This window comes from Heloderma suspectum, chromosome 2 (assembly GCF_057233095.1).
Source record: "Heloderma suspectum isolate Gila_16-S chromosome 2, 16-S_ref, whole genome shotgun sequence".
In the NCBI taxonomy this organism is placed as follows: Eukaryota; Metazoa; Chordata; class Lepidosauria; order Squamata; family Helodermatidae; genus Heloderma; species Heloderma suspectum.
In genome coordinates this window covers 276,527,874-276,551,673 of record NC_139459.1, presented here as the reverse complement: position 1 = coordinate 276,551,673, position 23,800 = coordinate 276,527,874, and the positions used below count along the sequence as shown (strand labels likewise).

The 23,800-nt window shown below is 45.3% G+C and overlaps 1 protein-coding gene across 3 annotated transcripts in view; it reads right to left on the bottom strand.

The window, feature by feature from the left end:
* The window catches only part of LOC146354614 (glutamate dehydrogenase, mitochondrial-like), a 42,614-nt gene extending 19,545 nt beyond the window's left edge, over nucleotides 1-23,069 (bottom strand). For 2 of the 3 annotated variants that reach the window (XM_084839340.1, XM_084839342.1), the window contains exons 1-4: nucleotides 22,488-23,063; nucleotides 18,965-19,045; nucleotides 14,814-14,869; nucleotides 7,784-7,847 (exon numbers count right to left, since the gene is read on the bottom strand). In XM_084839340.1, coding sequence (XP_084695466.1) covers nucleotides 7,784-7,847; nucleotides 14,814-14,869; nucleotides 18,965-19,045; nucleotides 22,488-22,974 — 688 coding nt within the window. In that variant the 5' untranslated portion in view covers nucleotides 22,975-23,063. Of the gene's footprint in view, nucleotides 1-7,783; nucleotides 7,848-14,813; nucleotides 14,870-18,964; nucleotides 19,046-22,487 lie in introns of all 3 variants that reach the window. The other variant, XM_084839341.1, reaches the window with a different exon arrangement.
* Nucleotides 23,070-23,800: the final 731 nt, after the last annotated feature.

Genomic DNA, 23,800 nt, shown 5'->3' with positions numbered 1-23,800 from the left:
AAGCCAAAAGGACACTCAGCTGTGGATGTGTCTGGTGGTGAAAAGAAAATCTGATGCTGTAAAGAACAATATTGTTTAGGAACCTGGAATCAATGAATCAAGGTAAGCTGGAGGTGGACAAGCATGGGCGAATTTAATTTAGGTGACCATTATATATACTACTGTGGGCAAGAATCCCTTAGAAGAAATGGAGTAGCACTCATAGTCAACAAAAGGGTGAGAAAAGCAGTACTGGGGTACAATCTCAAAAACGATAGAATGATCTCAGTACGAATCCAAGGCAAACCATTCAACATCACAGTAATTCAAGTCTATGCCCCAACCACTGAGGCCGAAGAAGCTGAGGTTGATCAGTTCTATGAAGACCTACAACACTTTCTAGAACTAACACCAACAAAAGATGTCCTCTTCATCATAGGGGATTGGAATGCTAAAGTAGGAAGTCAAGAAATCACTGGGATAACAGGCAAGCATGGCCTTGGTGTACAAAATGAAGCAGGACAAAGGCTAATAGAGTTTTGCCAAGAGAACACGCTGATCATAGCACACACTCTTTTCCAACAGCACAAGAGGCGACTCTACGTATGGACATCACCAGATGGTCAATATCGAAATCAGATTGATTATGTACTTTGCAGCCAAAGATGGAGAAGCTCTATACAGTCAGTAAAAACAAAACCTGGAGCTGACTGGGACTCAGATCATGAGCTTCTTACTGCAAAATTTCAGCTTAAATTGAAGAATGTAGGGAAAACCACTAAACCATTCAGGTATGACCTAAATCATATCCCTTATGAATATACAGTGGAGGGGAGGAATAGATTTCAGGGATTAGACCTGATAGACAGAGTGCCTGAGGAGCTATGGACGGAGGTCCATAACATTGTTCAGGAGGCAGCAACTCAATCCATCCCAAAGAAAAAGAAATGCAAGAAAGCCAAGTGGCTGTCTGATGGGGCTTTACAAGTAGCTGAGGAAAGAAGGGAAGCAAAAAGCAAGGGAGAAAGGGGAAGATATAACCAACAAAATGCAGAGTTCCAGAGAATAGCAAGGAGAGACAAGAAGGCCATCTTAAATGAACAATGCAAGGAAATCGAGGAAAACAACAGAATGGGAAAGACTAGAGATCTCTTCAAGAAAATCGGAGATCTCAAGGGAAAGTTTTGTGCAAAGACGGGCATGATAAAGGACAAAGAAGGCAGGGACCTAACAGAAGCAGATGAGATTAAGAAGAGGTGGAAAGAATACACAGAAAAACTATACAGGAAAGATCTTAATGTCCCTGATAGCCATGATAGTGTGGTCACTGAACTTGAGCCGGACATCCTAGAGAGTGAAGTCAAGTGGGCCTTAGGAAGCATTACTAACAACAAAGCTAGCAGAGATGACAGTATTCCAGCTGAGCTATTTAAAATCCTAAAAGATGATGCTGTTAAAGTGCTGCATTCAATATGCCAACAAATTTGGAACTCTCAACAATGGCCACAAGACTGGAAAAGGTCAGTTTACATTCCAATTCCAAAGAAGGGCAACGCCAAAGAGTGTTCAAACTACCGCACAATTGCGCTCATTTCACATGCCAGCAAGGTCATGCTCAAAATCCTACAAGCTAGGCTTCAGCAGCATGTGAACCGAGAACTACCGGAAGTACAAGCTGGGTTTCGAAGAGGCAGAGGAACAAGAGATCAAATTGCCAGCTTTCGCTGGATCATGGAGAAAGCAAGAGAATTCCAGAAAAACGTATATTTCTGCTTCACTGACTACGCTAAAGCCTTTGATGGTGTGGATCACAACAAACTGCGGCAAATCCTTAAAGAGATGGGAGTACCAGACCACCTTACCTGTCTCCTGAGAAACCTGTACAAGGGACAAGAAGCAACAGTAAGAACCAGACATGGAACAACCAATTGGTTCAAAATTGGGAAAGGAGTACGACAAGGCTGTACATTGTCGCCCTGCTTATTTAATTTATATGCAGAGTACATCATGAGAAACGCCAGGTTGGATGAATCAGAGGTCGGAATTAAGATTGCTGGGAGAATTATCAACAACCTCAGATACGCAGACAATACCACCCTAATGGCAGAAAGTGAAGAGGATCTAAAGAGCCTCTTGTTGAGGGTGAAAGTGGAGAGTGCAAAAGCTGGTTTTAAACTCAGCATTAAAAAAATGAAGATCATGGCATCTGGCCCCATCACTTCCTGGCATATAGAAGGGGAAGAAATGGAAGCAGTGACAGATTTTATTTTCTTGGACTCCAAGATCACCGCAGACAGTGACTGTAGCCATGAAATTAAAAGACACTTGCTCCTTGGGGGGAAAGCTATGGCAAACCTAAACAGCATAGTAAGAAGCAGAGACATCTCCTTGCCGACAAAGATCCATATAATTAGGGATGTCAGAGAATTCCGCCACAGATCTCAGTGAGGCCGAATGACAGTGCATTCAGCCCCCCAAAATCTGTGGCGGAACGGCCTGCCACCCCCTCGCGGATCCCCCCCAGGACGAGACTTACCTGGGGTGGATGTTCTGGGAGGCGGCAGCTCCGGCGGCGGCGGCTGCAGCGGCTGGTCTTCCGACTGGCTGCCGCTGCCACCATTTGCAATCTTGTCTTTTTTGTTTTTATTTTTTTTTACAGAGATGTGATAGGCTACGTAAAGATTTACGTAGCCTATCATGGCTGGGTTAAAAAAAAATGCATACGCAAATGGCGGAGGCTACGGCCGCCGCCATTTGCGTTCCTTATTTTTGGCCGTCTTAGTCTACGTAAATATTTACGTATGCTAAAATGGCGAATCAAAAAGAGACGCAAATATCGCCCACTACGCTATTTGCGTTCCCCTATATTTTCGCCGTTATAGTCTACGTAAATATTTACCTAGACTAAGACGGCCAAAAATAAGGAACACAAATGGCGGCGGCTGTAGCCGCCGCCATTTGCGTATGCATTTTTTTGTTTTAACCCAGAACCCTCCGCGGCCGGAAATCCGGCTGCAGACGGCTCTGGCCTGGGCCTGGCCAGCTGCTCCACAGAGCTGCCGTGGAGCACAGCCGGCCGTCAAGGATTCTGTGGGGGAGGAATGGATCACCCCCCCCCATCGAGGATTCCGGGGGGAGGGACAGAACGCCTCCCCCCCCGAACACAATCCGCGGAAAGTTAAGTGACTTTCGTACATCCCTACACATAATCAAAGCTATGGTTTTCCCAGTAGTAATGTATGGCTGTGAGAGCTGGACTGTAAGGAAGGCTGAACGCCAAAGAATTGATGCTCTGAACTGTGGTGCTGGAGAAGACTCTTACGAGTCCCCTGGACTGCAAGGAGGTCAAATCAGTCCATCCTAAAGGAAATCACCCCTGACTGCTCATTGGAAGGACATATACTGAAGCTGAAGCTCAAATATTCCGGCCACCTAATGCGAAGAGAAAACTCCCTGGAAAAGACCCTGATGCTGGGAAAGATTGAAGGCAAAAGGAGAAGAGGACAGCCGAGGATGAGATGGCTAGATAGCATCACCGATGCAATGAATATGAACCTGAGCACGCTCCGGGAGAGAGCGGAGGACAGGAAGGCCTGGCATGCTATGGTCCGTGAGGTCACGTAGAGTCAGACACGACTTAACGACTGAACAACAACAACAAAATTCTCACATGACTGGAATTACTTATGTGCATAGTATTGCAGCTTTAAAAAAAAAATCTTTCAGCATTTGGTAATCATGTTTTTGAACTTACCTTTGTAACAATGAGGGCTAGAAAGTAGTATGCCCTCTCCTGAAGAAGACCTCCCTGGACTGAGAGGTGTGTGAGGACTATTGCCCCATTGCTAATATCCCTTTTTGGGGGAAGGTGCTTGAGCATATGGTGGCTGGGCAGCTTCAGACGCTCTTGGAGGAAACTGATTATCCGGACCTATTTCAGTCTGGTTTCAGGCCAGGGTATAGCACTGAAACAGCCTTGGTTGCTCTACTCTGCTACCCTGTTGATCCTCCTGGATCTTTCTGTGGCTTTTGTCACCATTGATCATGGTATCTTACTGGATCAACTCTGCAAGATGGAAGTTGGGGGCACTGTGTTACAGTGGTTCCACTCCTACCTGCAGGGCCAATTCCAAAGAGTGGTAGTAGGGGATTCCTGTTCTACCCCGTGGCTATTAAGCCGTGGGGTGCCACAGGGTTCTATTCTATCCCCCATGCTGTTCAACATCTATATGAATCCGTTGGGAGTCATTAGGAGTTTGGGGGTAGGGTGTCACCAGTACACTGATGATGCTCAGCTATATTTCTCCTTGTCGGAGTCGGCTGAGGCGGTGAAGGTGCTGGACCAGTGCCTGGAGGCTATAATGGGCTGGATGAGGGCCAATATACTGAAGCTGAATCCTGACAAGATGGAAGCTCTGTAGATTGGCGGCTCTTGAGTCTGGGACTTGGGTAAGCGACCTGTCCTGGATGGGGCTGCACTCCCCCTGAAGGAGCAGGTGCGTAGCTTAGGCGTATTCCTAGATCCATTTCTGTCACTGGAGCCCCAGGTGGACTCCGCAGCCAGGAGTACTTCTGCCCAGCTTCAGCTGATCCGCCAGCTACGGCCTTTCCTGGACAGGGATAACATAGCTACAGTAGTGCATGCACTGGTAAGTTCCCCATTAGACTACTGCAATGCACTTTACATGGGGGTGCCCTTGGAAGACAACTCAAAAGTAGCATCTAGTGCAAAATGCAGCAGCTAGACTGTTGACTGGAACATCTCGCAAAGATCACATAACACCAGTCTTAAAGGAATTGCACTGGCTGCCAATATGCTTCTGGTCAGAATTCAAGGTGCTAGTGATTAGGTGTATTGCCCCAGCCGTGGGCTCTGAACTCTTAGGTTAGAGGTGCCAAGACAATGATAAATCAGATCCAGGTTTACTTACAAGGAGTACTTTATTGAGTAACTTACAGCACACAGGCATACCCAATGGTTGGATCAGACAACTTCTCTGAACCCAGAGCCATGGGGTACAATGGGTTTTATATCATACATGTTAGCAATGAGGCAGCATAATGGCAGTAAGCGCCCTGTAGCATTCATTCCCAGCATAGACTAGAAGGGCATGGTTCTCAGCACAGCCACCTGGAGCTTTAAGACAAACAAACTTCGCTTCCCAGGCACATCTTGATTCACTCATTAGTACAGAATGTGCTAGGCCACGCTATTGGCCCTTTGACTCATCTTCACATGCTCAGAGGCTTACTAGCAAGGGAATTGCACAAATAATGAACTTAAGCAAGTATTATAGAACTCTAGGCCCCTCTAACACTACAGGTGACTTGATTATGCTCCTGGGGCCAATACATTAGGGCTGTGCATGGACCCCCTGATCTGACTTGGAACCACTTGGGGGCTTCCAAGGCAGGCCCAATTCAGCTCAGGCTGATAGCCAAATGAATAGCCAAAGCTCTCTGGGCGGTTTACAAAGATTAAAAACCTTAAAAATACAATACTGTACGTAATATAAAAATCATTTACATACAAACATATACAGACAACACACATATTCCAAGCTACTAAGAACAAATTAATGTACTTCTGAAGGCAAGAATGGAAGTAATGGGGAAAAATGAATTTTTATTCTGCCGCAATGAGGGTGGGCTGCCGCCGTTGCCACCAGGGGAGCCACTGCTGCCGTCAGCTCCTAGGCCCTCTGGCAGTGCACCAGCAGCCATCTGGTCCCAGGGAATGGGGGGAGTCATTTTTAAAATGGTGACCCCCTGTATTTCTGGAAATACAGGGAGTCGCCCTTTTTAAAATGGCTCCCCCATTCCCCGGAACAAGACGGCTGCTGGCGTGCGTCCAGGGGACCGGGCGGCAGCAGTGGCGTGTTGGTTGGGCCTCCAGATCGCTCTGAAGCGCTTCAGAGCGACCTGATCTGCTTCAGGCTGCTTCATTCCCCTTCTGCCTCAAGTTGGAGGCAGACCGAAGTGGCCCAAGGTACCCCACTTCGACTCAGCTTTGGGCCAAAGTGGTGCAAAGTGGGCACAAAGTGGTGTCCTACTGGGGATGACATTTAAAGCCCTTACCAGCTTGGAACCTTGATATTTGAGGGAGCGCCTCCCCCTTTATATGCCTGCCCAAAGACTGAGATCTGTAGGAGGAGCCCTCCTCTGCGTCCTACCAGTGCGAGACATATACTATGATGGGACATGGGAGAGGGCTTTTTCTGCTATGGCACCCAAGTTGTGGAATGCCCTTCCCTTGGAGGCCTGATTGGCGCAGACATTGGTTTCATTTCAGCGCCAAGTTAAAACATGGCTTTTCATCAAAGCCTTCGAGGGCTAAATGCATTCCCTGAGTTTGCACACTGTTTTAACTGTTCTATTGTTTTAGATTTTAAATTGGTATTAGCTTGCTTAAGGATTTAATATGTTTTTAGCTGTTGAAATTATTTATTGTTTTATACTAAGTTGATTTTATCTGTATGTCGCCCTGAGATCCTAATGATATAGGGCAGGATATAAATGTTTTAAATAAATAAATAGAAAAGCAGAGGCTGAATTAGGAAAAAAGGGGTGAAAGAATCGTGCAATCTGCTTATGTTATGTAAATTGAACAAATATACATTTTGCAACTTTTACAATGTAATCCTATACATGTCTACTCAGAAGTAAGTTCTGTCAGGTTCAAAGGGATTTAGCCCCAAGTAAGTGGGTACAGAATCACAGTCACAGGGCACAATCCTATGGGTTTCATCCTTGATGATCATAAGCCCCTGAATTCGGAGGCTTGCAATATTCCTATGCAGGGCGGGAGGTGCGGCAGAGGTGATCTTCACCACATCCTCCTCCTGCCCTGCATTTTTCATTAGATATGGCTTTTTTGTCCATGTAGCTGGGGCACTTCTGAGGGGCAGGGAAGGAGGCTGGGGAGGCCTCAGGATAACTCGTATCCTGGCCTCTCCAGTCTCCTCCGCTCCCCGCCCACTGAAGCACCCCCTTCTCCAAGGTTGAGTTCCTGACCTTGGAGAGCAGCCGGTGTGGTTCTTTTCATGCTGGCAATGAGGGGGAGGGGAAGTGGGGGCAGAGCTGTGATTCCCCCCTCCAAGGTTGGAGTGCTGTCTATGACTATGGATAGGGGAATCCGAAATATCCTATGGTCCCTCAGACTCTGACTAGGGGTCTTAGGACTGCTCCCTCATTCTGTTTAAGTTAAGCAGAGATACACAGGGCACTGAAGCCCCACCCTATGGCTACTGGAAATCTTATTTCAGTTACATCTTTGTCTTCTGAGATTTAAGTAGGCATTTAAATAGGCATTTTCAACACACTTTGAAGCATGTACTCCAGGAGTGAACAATATATGGTCCTCTAGATGTTGATGGACTCCAATTCCCATCAGCCTTAGCCAGCATAACTAATGGTGAGAGATGATGGGAGTTACAGTCCAGCAACTTCTGGAGGGCCACATGTTCCACATACCTGCTATATTCACAGCTATAAGGGCTTTAAAACATACTTTTAAAAATGAAAGCAAATATTCACAGAAACCTGAATTCTGCACTGAACACCAAATTCTGTGCTTTTTCTGTCTTTGCACAAGGATACATACAATGCTGGTTAAAGGAAGGGTGGGAGTCCCAAGATTTTAGCATGCATATTAGCTACCCTTAAACAATCTGGCTCTCCGCTCCCCTCCAAGGATGGCAGGCATTAATCTCAATTTGTCTCCTTTTTACCTATGGGACAGCCTGTAAACCAGTCATTCTTTTATACAATCCTAAAGGAAATAGCACAAAGGAGGTACCCTTACCTATAAATCCCTTCTTGGCCAATTCTATCGTGAATTGTCTTGTTATTTTCTCCAGTTCATTCTCCTGCATAAGAACATCAACATCCAGCTGTTACTATGGGTTCTTGCAGGGATGCCAACAGCTGATTGAGGTACAGATCTATGGCATCCAGGTTAGATCAGGTAGTTTTGCAGAGGAACACTGAATCCTGAAGAGACAGACATCTTTCAACATGGGTACTTTGCCTTAAGACACACTCCAGGGCTTAATAGATATAATTCTGAAGAGTCCAGTTGTCCTCAGTTGGGTCTCTCTATTTTGTATGCAAAAGTTAATGCTCACTCCTTCCCACCACCCACCTACTCTGTTAAGGGCATGCACCAGCTCCAATTCTGCAACACTGTGCTTTATCACTTGGTTGGCTAAACAAACTGGCAATCAGAAATTGGTGCTTGTTTTCTTTCCCTCACCCCAGAGAAGGTGTTTGTTTGCAGCCATTGGGCAAGCAATACTCATAGAAAATTTCTGATGCCTACTTGGCACTAAGGACAGTTTACACATTACAAAAAGCTTCCACTTGATGTGCTTTGACTAGCCTTGGTATAACTGCTGGCATAATCCATACAGAAGATCGTAGCACATGAACTGAGTCTCTCACACACATATAGCCACAGCTTGTCTGCAGTGAACCTGTGACTACAGTAGCTGAAATGTGACCATTATGATTGCAGGAATTGTTACTGGGAAACTGTGGCTAAATTTGTGCAGGGCTTGTTTCACATATACTGGAGTTCTCCATGTAAATTCAACTCCTAAGGAGCAGTTGGGCCACATCATAGAGAGCTCTTTCATAATGCATCTGAATCAACTTTAAGAACAATCAGAAAGCTAGACACAAAAAGGGAAAAGAGGCTATGGAAGGACAAGACTCTCCAGTGGTGCAGTCCTGCAAGGTGTGTGCAATGTTTGTTTTCTTGCCTGAGAACAACACGGCCTACACCTGCAACAAGTGCAAGTTGATCACGCTGCTGGAAGAAAAAGTAAGAGGACTGGAGTGGCGACTGTCAACCTCTGGGGAATAAGAGAACACGAACAGTTCTTGGACAAAACAGTGGAACTACAGCAGCAAAGTGAAGAACAGAAGCTTGAAGAGCAACAGCAAGCTGAGGCAGAAATGGGAAATGCTGAGGTGAGGAAAAATGCAGTAGAGGATACTCCTTGGAAAATGGTGACAGTTAGGAGAAGAAGAACTAGACGCCACTCTGCACCAGTGGAAGAAGTGGAGCTGTGGAACCAATTCCAGGTACTTGAGGATGAGACTGGAGGACAGCCTGCCGAGGAAGAATTACAAGGGAACCTGCATGAGAGCAAGCAAGAGGCTGAAGGTCAGTCAAGCAGAGGTGATGAAACCCAGGCCTACAACAAGAAGAAGAGAAGAGGAGGAGGAGTAGTGGGAGACTCCTTGCTGCATGGGATCGAAACCCAAGTATGTCGCGAAGACCCGTGGACTCACCAGGTATGTTGTCTCCCGCGAGGATGGATTAGAGACGTGACTGAAAGGTTGCCTGCACTCATAAAGCCCACTGACAGGTATCCCTTTCTTCTCATCCATGTGGGAACAAATGATACTGCCAAGCAGAGCTATGAAGAAATCACATCAGACTTTGAAGCTTTAGGAAGGAAACTCAAGAACTTTGGGGCCCAGATAGTTTTCTCATCCATCCTTCCAGTAGTTAGAAGAGGGACAGAAAGGGAACGAAAAATACTCCAGGTGAATGAATGGCTACGAAGGTGGTGCTGGCGCCAGAGATTTGGATTCTGACACCACGGGCTATACTTCCTGGAAGATGGGCTGTTGGCAAGGGACGGGTTGCACCTCACAAAGGATGGGAAGAATGCGTTTGGCCACAGGATGAAGAACTTCATCACGAGGGCTTTAAACTGAATCCTTTGGGGAAGGGAGATGTAAAGTTGGGGGAAACAATGGACGAAGACTCATGCACCGCAATGGAGAGATCAGCTCTAATAGCGCCCAATAATAATCTTCAGAAACATGTAGGAAGAAAGCCAGACTATGAAGCACATGGTCTTCAATGTCGATATACTAATGCCCAGAGTATGGGAAATAAACAGAACGAACTTGAACTCTTAACACAAGAGGGAAGTTATGACTTGATAGGTATAACTGAGACTTGGCGGGATGACTCTCATGACTGGAATACAGCAATTGAAGGATATGTTGTTGTTTCTTCGGTCAGTCACTTCCGACTCTTCGTGACTTCATGGACCAGCCCACGCCAGAGCTTCCTGTTGGCCATCGCCACCCCCAGCTCCCCCAAGGTTGAGCCCATCACCCCCAGAATATCATCCATCCATCTTGCCCTTGGTCAGCCCCTCTTCCTTTTGCCTTCCACTTTCCCTAGCATCAGCATCTTCTCCAGGGTATCCTGTCTTCTCATTATATGGCCAAAGTACTTCAGTTTTTCCTTTAATATCATTCCCTCAAGTGAACAGTCTGGCTTTATTTCCTGGAGTATGGACTGGTTTGGTCTTCTTGCAGTCCAAGGCACTCTCAGAATTTTCCTCCAGCACCACACTTCAAAAGCATCTACCTTCCTTCGCTCAGCCTTCCTTATGGTCCAGCTCTCGCAGCCATAGGTTACTACAGGGAATATCATTGCTTTAACTATGCAGACCTTTGTTGTCAGTGTGATGTCTCTGCTCTTCACTATTTTATCAAGATTTGTCATTGCTGTCCTCCCAAGAAGTAAATGTCTTCTGATTTCCTGGCTGCAGTCAGCGTCTGCAGTAATCTTTGCGCCTAGAAATACAAAGTCTGTCACTGCCTCCACGTTTTCTCCCTCTATTTGCCAGTTATCAATCAAGCTGGTTGCCATAATCTTGGTTTTTTTGAGGTTGAACTGCAACCCAGCTTTTGCATGTTCTTTTTTCACCTTCGTCATGAGGTTCCTCAGCTCCTCCTCACTTTCAGCCATCAAAGTGGTATCATCCGCATATCTGAGATTGTTAATGTTTCTTCCAGCGATTTTAACTCCAGCCTTGGAGTCATCAAGCCCAGCCGGTCGCATGATGTGGTCTGCGTACAGGTTGAATAGGTAGGGTGAGAGTATACCTACCTGCCGTACCTACCTGCCCTATACCTGCCGTACTCCCTTCCCAATCTTAAACCAGTCCGTTGTTCCATGGTCTGTTCTTACTGTTGCTACTTGGTCGTTATACAGATTCCTCAGGAGGCAGACAAGATGACTTGGTATCCCCATACCACTGAGAACTTGCCACAATTTGTTATGATCCACACAGTCAAAGGCTTTAGAATAGTCAATAAAACAGAAATAGATGTTTTTCTGACACTCCCTGGCTTTCTCCATTATCCAGCAGATATTGGTAATTTGGTCTCTAGTTCCTCTGCCTTTTCTAAACGCAGCTTGTACATCTGGCAATTCTCGTTCCATGAATTGCTGGTCTACCTTGCAAGATCTTGAGCATTACCTTACTGGAATGTGAAATAAGTGCCACTGTTCGATAGTTGGAACATTCTTTGGTGCTTCCCTTTTTTGGTATGGGGATATAGGTTGATTTTTCCAATCTGTTGGCCATTCTTGTGTTTTCCAAATTCGCTGGCATATGGCATGCATCACCTTGACAGCATCATCTTGCAAGATTTTAAACAGTTCAGCTGGGATACCGTCGTCTCCTGCTACCTTGTAATTAGCAATGCTTCTTAAGGCCCATTCAACCTCACTCTTCAGGATGTCTGGCTCTGGCTCTAGAACTGAAGGATATACCTTGTTCAAAAAGAACAGGAGGAACAGAAAGGAAGGTGGGGTTGCACTGTATGTGAAAAATACATATCTCTGCACAGAAATACAGGAGGATGAGCTTGGTAGCCCCATCGAGAGCATCTGGATCAAAATAAATGGAGCGAAGAATAAAAGGAACCTGGTGGTCGGAATCTACTACCGGCCACCCAATCAAGGAGAAGACGAGGATGAAACTTTTGAAAAGCATACAGCCAATGTTTCAAGGAAGCATGATGTAGTAGTACTGGGGGACTTCAATTTCCCCGATATTTGGTGGGAGACAAATTCTGAAAGACATGGCCCCTCCAGGAAATTCCTGACTTGTGTGGCGGATAACTTCCCCCTACAGAAAGTAGAGGAAGGAACTAGAGGATCAGCTATCCTTGACTTGATCCTAACCAACAGGATGACTTAGTGAATCAAGTAGCAGTTACAGGAACTCTGGGGGAAAGCGACCATATTGTACTTGAGTTCTTGGTTCTAAGGGAAGCAAAAGCCGAGTGTAGTCGAACACGTACCCTGGATTTTAGGAAAGCTGATTTTAATAAACTCAGAACAATGATCAGTAAGGTCCTATGGCAAGCAGCTCTAACGAGAAAAGGAGTCCAAAATGGGTGGGAGCTTTTAAAAAAGGAAATTCCCAAGGCACAATTATAAACAATTCCAACAAGAAGAAAAGGTAGAAGACAACAGAAGAAGCCAATGTGGCTTCACAAAAAGCTTAGAGATGACCTGAATACAAAAAAGCACACATATAGGAAGTGGAAAGAAGACCAAGCAACAAAGGAAGAATACAGGCAGGTAGCACAGAATTGCAGGGATGGCGTCAGGAAGGCTAAAGCTGAGAACGAGCTCAGGTTAGCGAGGGATGCTAAAAGCAACAAAAAGGCTTTCTTCAGCTATGTGCAAAGTAAAAGACAGAGGGAAGAAATGGTGGTTCAGCTAATAAATAAGGATGGCAAAACGATAACAGATGACAAAGAAAAGGCAGAGGTGCTCAATTCCTACTTTGGCTCAGTCTTCTCCCAAAAGAGGGTCTATGACCCCCCCGGCAAAGACGAAGTACAGGCTGAAGGAGCAGGATTACAGCTTGAGATCGATAGGCATATGGTCAAGGAACACCTCATTACTTTGAATGAGTTCAAATCTCCAGCGCCAGATGAACTGCATCCTAGAGTAATAAAGGAACTGGCAGAAGAACTCTCAGAACCGCTGTCTATTCTCTTTGAGAAATCATGGAGGACAGGAGAAGTGCCAGATGACTGGAGGAGGGCTAATGTTGTCCCTGTCTTCAAAAAGAGTAAAAAGGAGGAACCTGGGAACCACAGACCAGTCGGGCTGACATCAATCCCTGGGAAAATTCTGGAGCAGATGATAAAGCAATCCATCTGGAAGCACCTTGAAAACAAAGCAGTGATTACTCACAGCCAACGTGGATTTGTCAAGAACAAATCCTGCCAGATGAATCAGATCTCATTTTTTGATCAAGTCACCTCCCTTGTGGACTGTGGGAATGCTGTAGACATAATATACTGTTGCAGAACCCAGAGTCAGAGAGACCACGGAGTGAAGGAAAAAGAGATTCTTTATTTAACGCGCGGGCTTAAGGCTGGAATCGTTTCCAAAGAGCCAGAAGCCCCGATTTACATTAGCACATTGGTTTTATAGACATTGTGACACATATGAAACGGCTCCTCCTCCCCCTCCCGCATGGGGTTGCAATCCTCAACATTTTTCCTCCTAGCACCATTGTTTATAATACAAGAACTGGGTTATAGGGTAGCCATGATAAGGAGAGAACAGAAGAGAACAGCAGAGAACAAGATATACAATTGTATGACCTTTGACAAGATAAGGAATTCCTGTGTCTCGTCAGCTTACAACAATATATTCAAGGGAGAAAGAGCTCAGCAAGAACATGAAGCATGAGACTGCATGAGGCTACTTAGTCTGACCCCCGATATGGCTGCTTGACTTCAGCAAAGCTTTTGACAAAGTGCCCCATGATATCCTGATGAGCAAACTACCTCAAAGTGGGCTAGATGGAACTACGATCCGGTGGATCCACAGTTGGCTACATAATCGGACTCAAAGAGTGCTTATCAATGGGATCTTCTCAAACTGGGGAAAGGTAATGAGCGGGGTACCAGAGGGCTCAGTCCTGGGCCCAGTGCTCTTCAACATTTTTATTAATGACTTGGAGGAGGAGGTGCAGGGAATGCTGATAGTATTTGCAGATGACACAAAATTGGGTGGGATAGCTAATACTTTGGAAGACAGAAACAAAATTCAAAGTGATCTGGATAGACTGGAGCACTGGGCAGAAAACAACAGGATGACATTTAATAGGGATAAATGTCAAGTTCTGCACCTAGGAAAAAGAAACCAAATGCACAGTTACAAGATGGAGGATACGTGGCTCAACAACACTACAAGTGAGAAGGATCTTGGAATTGTTGTAGATCAAAGGCTGAATATGAGCCAACAATGTGATGTGGCTGCAAAAAAGGCAAATGCTGTTTTGGGCTGCATTAATAGAAGCATAGCTTCCAAATCCCGGGAAGTACTAGTTCCCCTCTACTCAGCACTGGTTAGGCCTCATCTGGAGTACTGTGTCCAGTTCTGGGCACCACATTTTAAGAAGGATGCAGGCAAACTGGAGAGGGTTCAGAGGAGGGCAACAAAGATGATCTGGGGACTGGAAACAAATCCCTATGAAGAGAGACACTGAAAGAACTGGGCATGTTTAGCCTTGAGAAGACTGAGGGGAGATATGATAGTGCTCTTCAAGTACTTGAAAGGTTGTCACAGAGAGGAAGGCCAGGATCTCTTCTTGATCATCCCAGAGCACAGGACACGGAATAATGGGCTCAAGTTACAGAAAGCCAGATTCTGGCTGAACATCAGGAAACACTTCCTGACTGTTAGAGCAATACGACAATGGAACCAATTACCTAGGAAGGTAGTGGGTTCTCCCACACTGGAAGCATTCAAGACGAGGCTGGACAGCCATCTGTCAGGGATGCTCTGACCTGGATTCCTGCATTGAGCAGGGGGTTGAACCTGATGGCCTTGTAGGCCCCTTCCAACCCTACCATTCTATGATTCTATAAGTGCTCACATCTGAAGTATGGTTATTTAGTAAACTTCTGAAATATAGCTGGAAACAAATTGTCAAGAGTATTCCCACAACCACCCCTGGAGTGAAAAGAAAAGGGTATACACTTACTGAGTATTTCTTTGGATCAATAGTCACACTGGCCTTAGCCCCACCAAAAGGAACATCTGAAAGATACCAGACAGACAAGTCAGCAATTGGCTATCTCACCTCCTTTTTCCTAATCTAGCCATACAGAGATGCCATGAGAGCAACTGCTTTAAGAACTGTTGAGTGTGTACTGGTTGAGAATTTAACCCCACCCTAACCACAAAGACTCTATGTGAGGAACCACTCCTAAAACACTGTTTAAAAACCAGCAGTTAGATTATATTAAAAATAAATCTACCATTGAAAGAGCCATCTGCTCTTCCCTGGCAGCCAAAAGCTTGTCAAGATATAATGGCATTGCTACTGCTTGAATAAGATTCAGGCTTTGGGAACAACTTTTTTTAGACATTTTTTAATGTCTAAAAAAAAGTGACTTTGCGTTTTAATTTAATTGCATGATACATTCTTTTAGTTTTAAAGTATGGATTGTTGTATTATGCAATTAGTGCCGAACTGCATAATATAGATGCTGTAGAAATGTATAGGAAGCCTGCAATCGCTCGCAGCGTGCGTCCCCGCTACTGTGGTGCTGCATTACCACTGGTCCTTCTCTTCCCCTCCGACTACTATTCTAGAAAATTACTTGTCTATTTAAGTGGCTGCAAAAAAAATTGGTATTTTGTGTCTCATGTTTTAAGTTTGCATTTTTAAAGTAAAGCTTAGTCATTAATTCTTTTAAAAGCTTAGTTAAGTTTTAGTTTCTTTAGTTTGTCTGATGAATAAAAATAATGTCCTTTACGACTGAGTATTCGCTAAATGTTTGCCTTTAAAAAAATTTCCCTGGGTGCACGCCCTATTGAAATGTGCTGCACACGCCTATGTTATGCTTCCTGTTCACGCATAAGAGCATCCCCAACGTGAAGCAGTAGTTTGTAGTACTACAGAGCAAGAATACAGCAAATTCCTCAAGGTAATAGGGTCATTTCTATTTCACAAGCTTCTCCTTAGCCCACAGATCACTAGCCTGATGCAAACCTCACTGTTCCAAAACCTGCCCATTATGTCACACAATAACATTCACCCTTCCGGTTCCTGCAACCCCTTGCACACCAGAAGCCACCTAGGTCCAGTAATGGCTTTTCACAAATCCAGCTATGCAGAAAAGCTCCAAACCTCCCACTTAGATCCAACAGCCACCGTTAAGATCACTGATCTCTTTCAGTCACATAAAGACACATGCTCTCATATTTCTCCATACATACATAGTCATAGAAATTCCCTCATTTTAAAATTTGCTTACAGAGCTATTGGTAGTATTGACATTGTCCCACCAACACTGGCTACGGAGACTCCTGTTAGTGACTCCATGTAGTCTGGGTTACAGAAGCAGTGCTATTTTCTGACATTCTTTGCTGATGTGCCACTCTAAAAAGTGTGCTACTCACACGTAGAGAATTTGCTGTCTAATTTTCTCTCCCCCCCCCCACCTCAGTGAAGGGAGAGAGACTATTAGAGTCAATGAAAAAACAAAAAGTTGTTGGGGAGGGACCATAGCTCAGTGGTAGAGCACATGATTTGTAGGCAGATGCTCTCAGGTTCAATCCCTAGCATCTTCAGCTAAAAAAAGAAAGGATTAAGAAGCAGGTGATGTGTGAGACCTTAGAGAGCTCTGAGTAGACAATACTGAGCTAGATGGGCAAATAGTCTGACCTGGTATAAGGCAGCTTCCTGTATTCCCTATGGGCTACAGGTTTGATAAAATAATGGATAAAAGCAAAAGACACAGAAGCAGAAGGGAGGTACATTTCTCCTATACTCCAACCATTCACCCATTTGATTATGTCCTTGTTACATGTGTGCGCCCCACTTCCAAGTAGCGGGAGTTCTAGAGACTCTGGCACTTACCCAGGGTTCACCAACCAATTTGCCCCATTCTAGCAATCTCTCTTCACAACCACAGCCTCACATGACTGATGGGATTCTTGAAAAATCATTTAGACTTTCACCCCAACTCCCCATCTCATCACATCATTTTCTCACAATTCTCACGTTATCAGTTAAAGATTTACCAGTAATGACATTTCCATTATACATTTTAAGTGTTTCAAACTCAGTGTTTCAAACTCACAGGATCCAATGCAGTGGGTGGGTCACACAATAAGAGGCTTTTTACATTTCCAGGAGCTTTTTCTTTTTTCATTGGGCTGACAGCACACGATTACTGTTGTGCAACACCTTTAAGAGACAGGTTCTCTCCTTCCCTATGCATCCTGTGTGTTGGGGGGCAGGGGACAGAACCACAATGAGAGAGAAAAATGGAGTGGGGAGGGGAGTTGGCTGGCAGGCGCGGGAGAGAGAAAAAAGTTTGCCTTCTGTGACATAGGTTTCATTTTGTGCTGAAAAGCGAGGATTCAAAGGAGTTGGTTAGTGTAGTGGTACTCAGACCCCACCTCTGCCTTGTACACAGTCTTTTGGGCAGGTTACTTGTCTTTTGTGACTAGCCATGCATCCTATGGCAACCATTTTGTGGTGATGCCCAGGAGAATCATAGAATGGTAGGGTTAGAAGGGGCCTACAAGGTCATCGAGCCCAACCCCCTGCTCAATGCAGGAATCCAAGTCAGAGCATCCCTGACAGATGGCTGTCCAGCCTCGTCTTGAATGCCTCCAGTGTGGGAGGGCCCACCACCTCCCTAGGTAATTGGTTCCATTGTCGTATTGCTCTAACAGTCAGGAAGTGTTTCCTGATGTTCAGCCGGAATCTGGCTTCCTGTAACTTGAGCCCATTATTCTGTGTCCTGCATTCTGGCATGATCGAGAAGAAATCCTGGCCTTCCTCTCTGTGACAACCTTTCAAGTACTTGAAGAGCGCTATCATATCTCCCCTCAGTCTTCTCTTCTGAAGGCTAAACATGCCCAGTTCTTTCAGTGTCTCTCTTCATAGGGATTTGTTTCCAGTCCCCAGATCATCTTTGTTGCCCTCCTCTGAACCCTCTCCAGTTTGCCTGCATCCTTAAAATGTGGAGCCCAGAACTGGACACAGTACTCCAGATGAGGTCTAACCAGTGCTGAGTAGAGGGGAACTAGTACTTCCCGGGATTTGGAAGCTATGCTTCTATTAATGCAGACCAAAACAGCATTTGCCTTTTTTGCAGCCACATCACATTGTTGGCTCATATTCAGCCTTTGATCTATAACAATTCCAAGATCCTTCTCACTTGTAGTGTTGTTGAGCCACGTATCCTCCATCTTGTAACTGTACATTTGGTTTCTTTTTCCTGGCTGCAGAACTTGGCATTTATCCCTATTAAATGTCATTCTCTTGTTTTCTGCCCAGTGCTCCAGTCTATCCAGATCACTTTGAATTTTGTTTCTGTCTTCCAAAGTATTAGCTATCCCACCCAATTTTGTGTCATCTGCAAATACTATCAGCATTCCCTGCACCTCCTCCTCCAAGTCATTAATAAAAATGTTGAAGAGCACTGGGCCCAGGACTGAGCCCTCTGGTACCCCGCTCGTTACCTCTCCCCAGTTTGAGAAGATCCCATTGATAAGCACTCTTTGAGTCCGATTCTGTAGCCAACTGTGGATCCACTGGACCGTTGTTTCATCTAGCCTACTTTGAGCTAGTTTGCTCATCAGGGTATCATGGGGCACTTTGTCGAAAGCTTTGCTGAAGTCGAGGTATATTATGTCTACAGCATTCCTACGATCCACAAGGGAGGTGACTTGATCAAAAAATGAGATCAGATTTGTCTGGCAGGACTTGTTCTTGACAAATCCATGTTGGCTTCGAGTAATCACAGAATTTCTCAAATTGCCAAACTTACCCACATGCCCAAAAAGACTGCTTACCCCTGACCTATATTAACATTTAAAATGAACAATTATACACTTCTTCAGTGCTGGCTACTAATGTGATATTCTTGCATTTGCTACGTAGAGGGGAAAAGTACGGTTTGAAAGATGGAATTCGTTTGCAAGTGTGTCTCAAAAGGTGAAATAATTTTACTGGTTGGTTCCACTTCAAAATGTCTGAGATGCATTACTATACTATGTTTCTGAAATATGCACAAGTTCTTCCACGAATCCCATCACTTGAATAGTTCAATAGTGTCACCTCCTAGCTTGCTCACCACATCCTAGCATTTTACTCAAACAGTGCTAACTTACCCACCACTGCACATTTGTATGTCATCAAAGCAGCTAAAGCTTTTACTTCATCAACACTAACTGATTGACTGTAACGAATCCCTAGGAGAAGGTAAGAGAAAAACAAACAGGGGCATAGTCAGTATATGTACAACACAAATGTATCCATTTATTTATATTGATTTATAATAATCCCAACCCACTCCAGTTCTAACGACTCTGAACAGCACATATAAAAACACTGTTTATTGTTCCTGGTGGGCTCTGAAACTCCATCTTTAGACAGAGGTTGCTGTACTGGTATTATCACTTTGTGAAAATGTAAATCCCATAAATAGAAGGCAGCTCAGGCATTATACTTTGGCTTGAGTTATATGGAGATTATTTGTTCCAGCTACAAGTCATTACAAAATAAAATAAACCACAGAAGCAGCCATCTGGAGTTACCTTCTCTAAAGTCACAGTAGTGGTGTAGTGGCTAGAGTGTTGGACTGGGAGCCGGGAGATCCGGGTTCTAGTCCCCACTCGGCCATGGAAGCTCACTGAGTGACTTTGAGCCAGCCACACACTCTCAGCCCAACCTACCTCATAGGGTTGTTGTTGTGAGGATAAAATGGAGAGGAAGAGGATAATGTAAGCCGCCTTGGGTTCCTTGCAAGAGGAAAAAAGGCGGGATATAAATGCAATAAATAAATAAATGGCACACTGAGGATTGAGGAGGAAACTTGTGTGCTCATGGATAATCCAGCAAAAAGAGGGAATAGAGAGGGGGGTTGGGGTGCTTTTTAATATGCACCAGTTTAATATTGCTTCCTAATATTTTTAATTTTTATTTCCCCCCCATTTGCCAGCTGGCAAAAAGGTATGCTCACATACTTGGCAGTTTAAAAGTCAATATCTAATACTGGGTATATCTGTAATGGTTTGATCAATAAGCAAGGCAGTACTGGATATATTCCAATTTCCCCCCAAATAGCGGGGTGGGGTGGGGTCCACAGCTTCCAAATATCTGTATTTTTTCATAAATCTTTTGTCAAGTCCTTCCTTCTAAAAGAACGCACCACTGATTGGATTATAAGGAGTCATTTCTAGTATTAAAATGTGTAAACAAAAATTTCCTGGACAACGCTAATGATCACAAGACTAAAAATCACAGTCCAATAGAAAGTAGTGCCTCTGTACTGAGCTAGATGGTAGCATTAACCAAGCAAGAGAGAAGAAGCAAGGTGCAGTTGCACACCACATTTCAAAGGAGTTCTACTTTTGCTACTCTTCCTGTAGCCTCGTTTTTGCAAACAAGACTTTCCTGTGCTGGAAAGCAACCAACCAAAGTCATAAAATGTATTTATTTATTATACCTACTCGTATACTTCTTTCCTGGCAACTTTAAGCAGTTTATAGCCATACGAAATCAAAATGCAACTATTATAAATAATATAAAATAAGCAGCAAAAATAACTCTTGTAAGTTAAATGGCAAAAGAAAAAAGAGGCCAATTCAGCCCAAGGCTTGACAAAAGTGGTGGGCTTTACAACCTCTCTGAAAACTCAATTTAAAAAGCAGCTTTCATGGAGAACATTTGGAGACATAAGGTTTCTTCCAGCTGTACCATCCTAACCTACCATAAGGACAGAATGGACAACAAATCCCGTTGAAAAGGTATTTTTAAAATTATATAATGAATGAGACTTAAGTTAGTCATGACCCATTCATTTCAATGGGTCTACTCTAAGTAGGTCTTATGTTGGATTTACCCAGTAAGTTACATTTACAATAAAACAAATTAGAATTCAATTGTTGAGTGAACTCAGTGGCAGGCAAGGCACTTTAACCACCAAAGCCTGTCCTCAAGCCTTTTAAGATAAGAAGCCCAATAACCCAAAGAAGAAAGGAACATGGGGTAGAATATTGTATGATGAGACAGCCACTAAGAGAGCAATCCTATGGCCGCTAGTCAGTGGCTAGATGGCCATAGGATACCTTGGTTTCCGGGAACTGACCTCAGAGCCCACACTCCAAGGTCGGTTCCCTGAGAACCAACTCCCCACCCCCACCCCAGTGCCTGCTGCCTTGCAGGCAGTGCAGAATGGCCCCACACTGGGAAGAGGAGCGCAGAGTGACGAAAACGGGGTGTTCTGGGGCAGGGAAGGCAGAAATACCGGTACAACACATCCTATGTGTTTTCTGGCAGCCACTTCCGCCGCTCCGCCTTCCCGCAGCTACACAGCTGAAATCGGCTGTTTAGCCGCAAATGCGGGGCGGCTGAAGCACAGAGGGGACGATCCCCTCCGCACTTCTCCTGCCCTACATTGGATAGGTGGTCGCCTCCGAGTTCAGAGGCGGCCGCCTATCCCGATAGGATGGCACCCTCTGAGTAGCAAAAGTCTGGCTTACTTTAGGAAAGATGACTATTGTGAAACAATCAGTGAACATGGGAAAACATTTCTGTTTTTATCTCATCCTACAACCATTCCCAACATTTGTGTTTGGAACCTTGTTCCACTACCCTGCTAAGATACAAAGCTGCACAGCTTATGCCCAAGCCAAATATAGTTCATTAGGCATGCACTGTAGCCTGTTAGCTACTTGATTACCCCACTCCTGTTTTTGTAGTTCCACTTTTCCATGGCTGGTTAGCTGCATTTCACTTGAGGTAACATGTCTCGCAGATCATTCTCTTTGCTTTTAACAAACTGTATTAGTAGCTGTATTAGTCTGATACAGCAAACACGCATATTCACAGAAGCACACATGCAGTCTTGTGCCATCTTAAAGGCAAACAGATTTATTGTGGCATTTGTGGATGCATCTGCATCTGGTGAAGCAGACAACTGAAGATAACATTTTATGCATCTGATGACATCTGAGCATACACACCTGCCCAGACCCCAAGAGCAGGTTTAGCAGGCCTCTTCCAGGAGCCCCTGCCAAAGGAAGTGAGGTGGGTGGCTACTAGGAGGAGGGCCTTTTCTGCAGCAGCACCCCAGTTGTGGAATGAGCTTCCCAGAGAGGTTCACTGGGTGCCTATGTTGTACTCATTTTGGCACCAGGTGAAGACCTTTTTATTCTCCCAGGCATTTTAGTGTTTTAGTCTGTTTTTAATCTGGTTGTTGTTGTTCAGTCGTTAAGTCGTGGTACTGTATTTTAAATGTCTTGGTGCTAGCTTCTGTTGATTAATTTTTATATTGTAGTTCTAAACTTTTATATTGTATTTTATGTATATTTTATAGTTTCATATTTTATCATTTTAATTGTTGTGAACTGTCCAGAGAGCTTCAGCTACTGGGTGGTATAAAAATGTAATAATAAATAAATAAATGAATGAATAAATGATGTGAGATCCAGTCTTTTAAAGCTTCCACCACAATAACTGTGCGATCCTATGTACATTCACTCATACATTCCACACTCTTCAGTGTCACTTATTGCCTAGTAAATGAGCAGGATTGCAAACCAGATCTGTTAGTATTTCGAGCGCCGCTCTCCTCGTTTTTGCATGTCTGCGTTTACAACCCCTGCTGCAGAGGAAGCGCCCTAGGCTCACCCCCTTTGCAGGGCGTGCGGTGCTGGCTATGCTGGGCCCGACAGCCCTTGATCACTTCCCAGCTGCCACCGTCCCTGCGAACGGGGAAGGCCACCTCCAGGACGTGGCCGCAGTTCCGGATCGTGTCGAGGATCCCGCGAACCCGCTGCTCTCGCTCGTTCTCATCCTTGGGAGTTCGGAGCCGCTTCACCAGCTCCCTCTCAACGACTCGCACCGCCCGGTCACAGAATATCTCGACCATGCCCAGGAAGCTGGACTCCCCGTCACCCTCCTCAGCGTGCTTCCAGCTGCGGGCCACGAGCGCTCTCCCGCCGCTTCTGCCCAGAACAGGCCCGCCGACGCCGAGCTGCTGCTGTTGCCATGGAGACGCGGCCTGGCGTCCCTGGAGCCCCGCCAGGAGCCCGAGCCCCGCGTGGGGCTGCCACGAATAGTCCGCCATCGGGGCCGTTGCCCAAAGCGATCCCCCCATCCGCAACAACCACCGCATTTCAAACGCGGGGTGGTGGCCGCGGGATCGCCGCCCTTCCGTGCCCCGACTAAAAAGACTGCGCAATAAACGGTGGGACTACGAGAATGCGAGCTAAGGGCGGGGCATCGAATAGCGAAGCTTCTGAATGGGTAGGAGTCTGCCCAGTGGGGCAGAAGGCGGCGGGAGGTCGCGGGGAGGAAACCGAGCGGGGCTGTGACGAGGGCCGAAGTAGGGCGGTGAGTTGGAAATGGGACTGATAGAGATGGAATTTATGAGCGGCCGGGGTGGGGCAGGAGAGGAGATAAGTAGGTCTAAATCAGGGCTGGGAAGGCGTGAGCCTCTAGGTGTTGTTGGACTGCAACTCCCATCCTCCCTCACCATTGGCTATGCCGGCTAGGGCTGATGGGAGTTTCAGTCTAGAGGCCACACCTTCGCCATCCCTGGTTTAAATTAATCCAGGTTGCAGACACGGAGGAACCCCTTTCGAAAATTGAGGGAGCAAAGGAATAGGTTCACAGAGTCTCCACTTTTCTATGGTGTTCTTCTCCCCCCACAACCATGAGGACTGGTATTTTTTCTTTGAAAAGTAGAAGCTGGGATGGGAGGCCTGAAAAGATCTGGAGCACCCAGCAATTGCCCTAATTAGTGAGAAGACAATTTCAATAAGTAATAAATAAATAAATAAATATTTGTTCGCTCTTCTTTGTGGTTCATCCATGTCCTAGAGTAGGATTGCTATCAGTGTTATTTAGGGTGCAATCCTTTGCGTGTTTAGGCAGAGAAAAGGCCTACAACTCCCAGCATTCCCCAGCCAGCCCTGTAGGCCTTTTCTCTGCCTAAACAC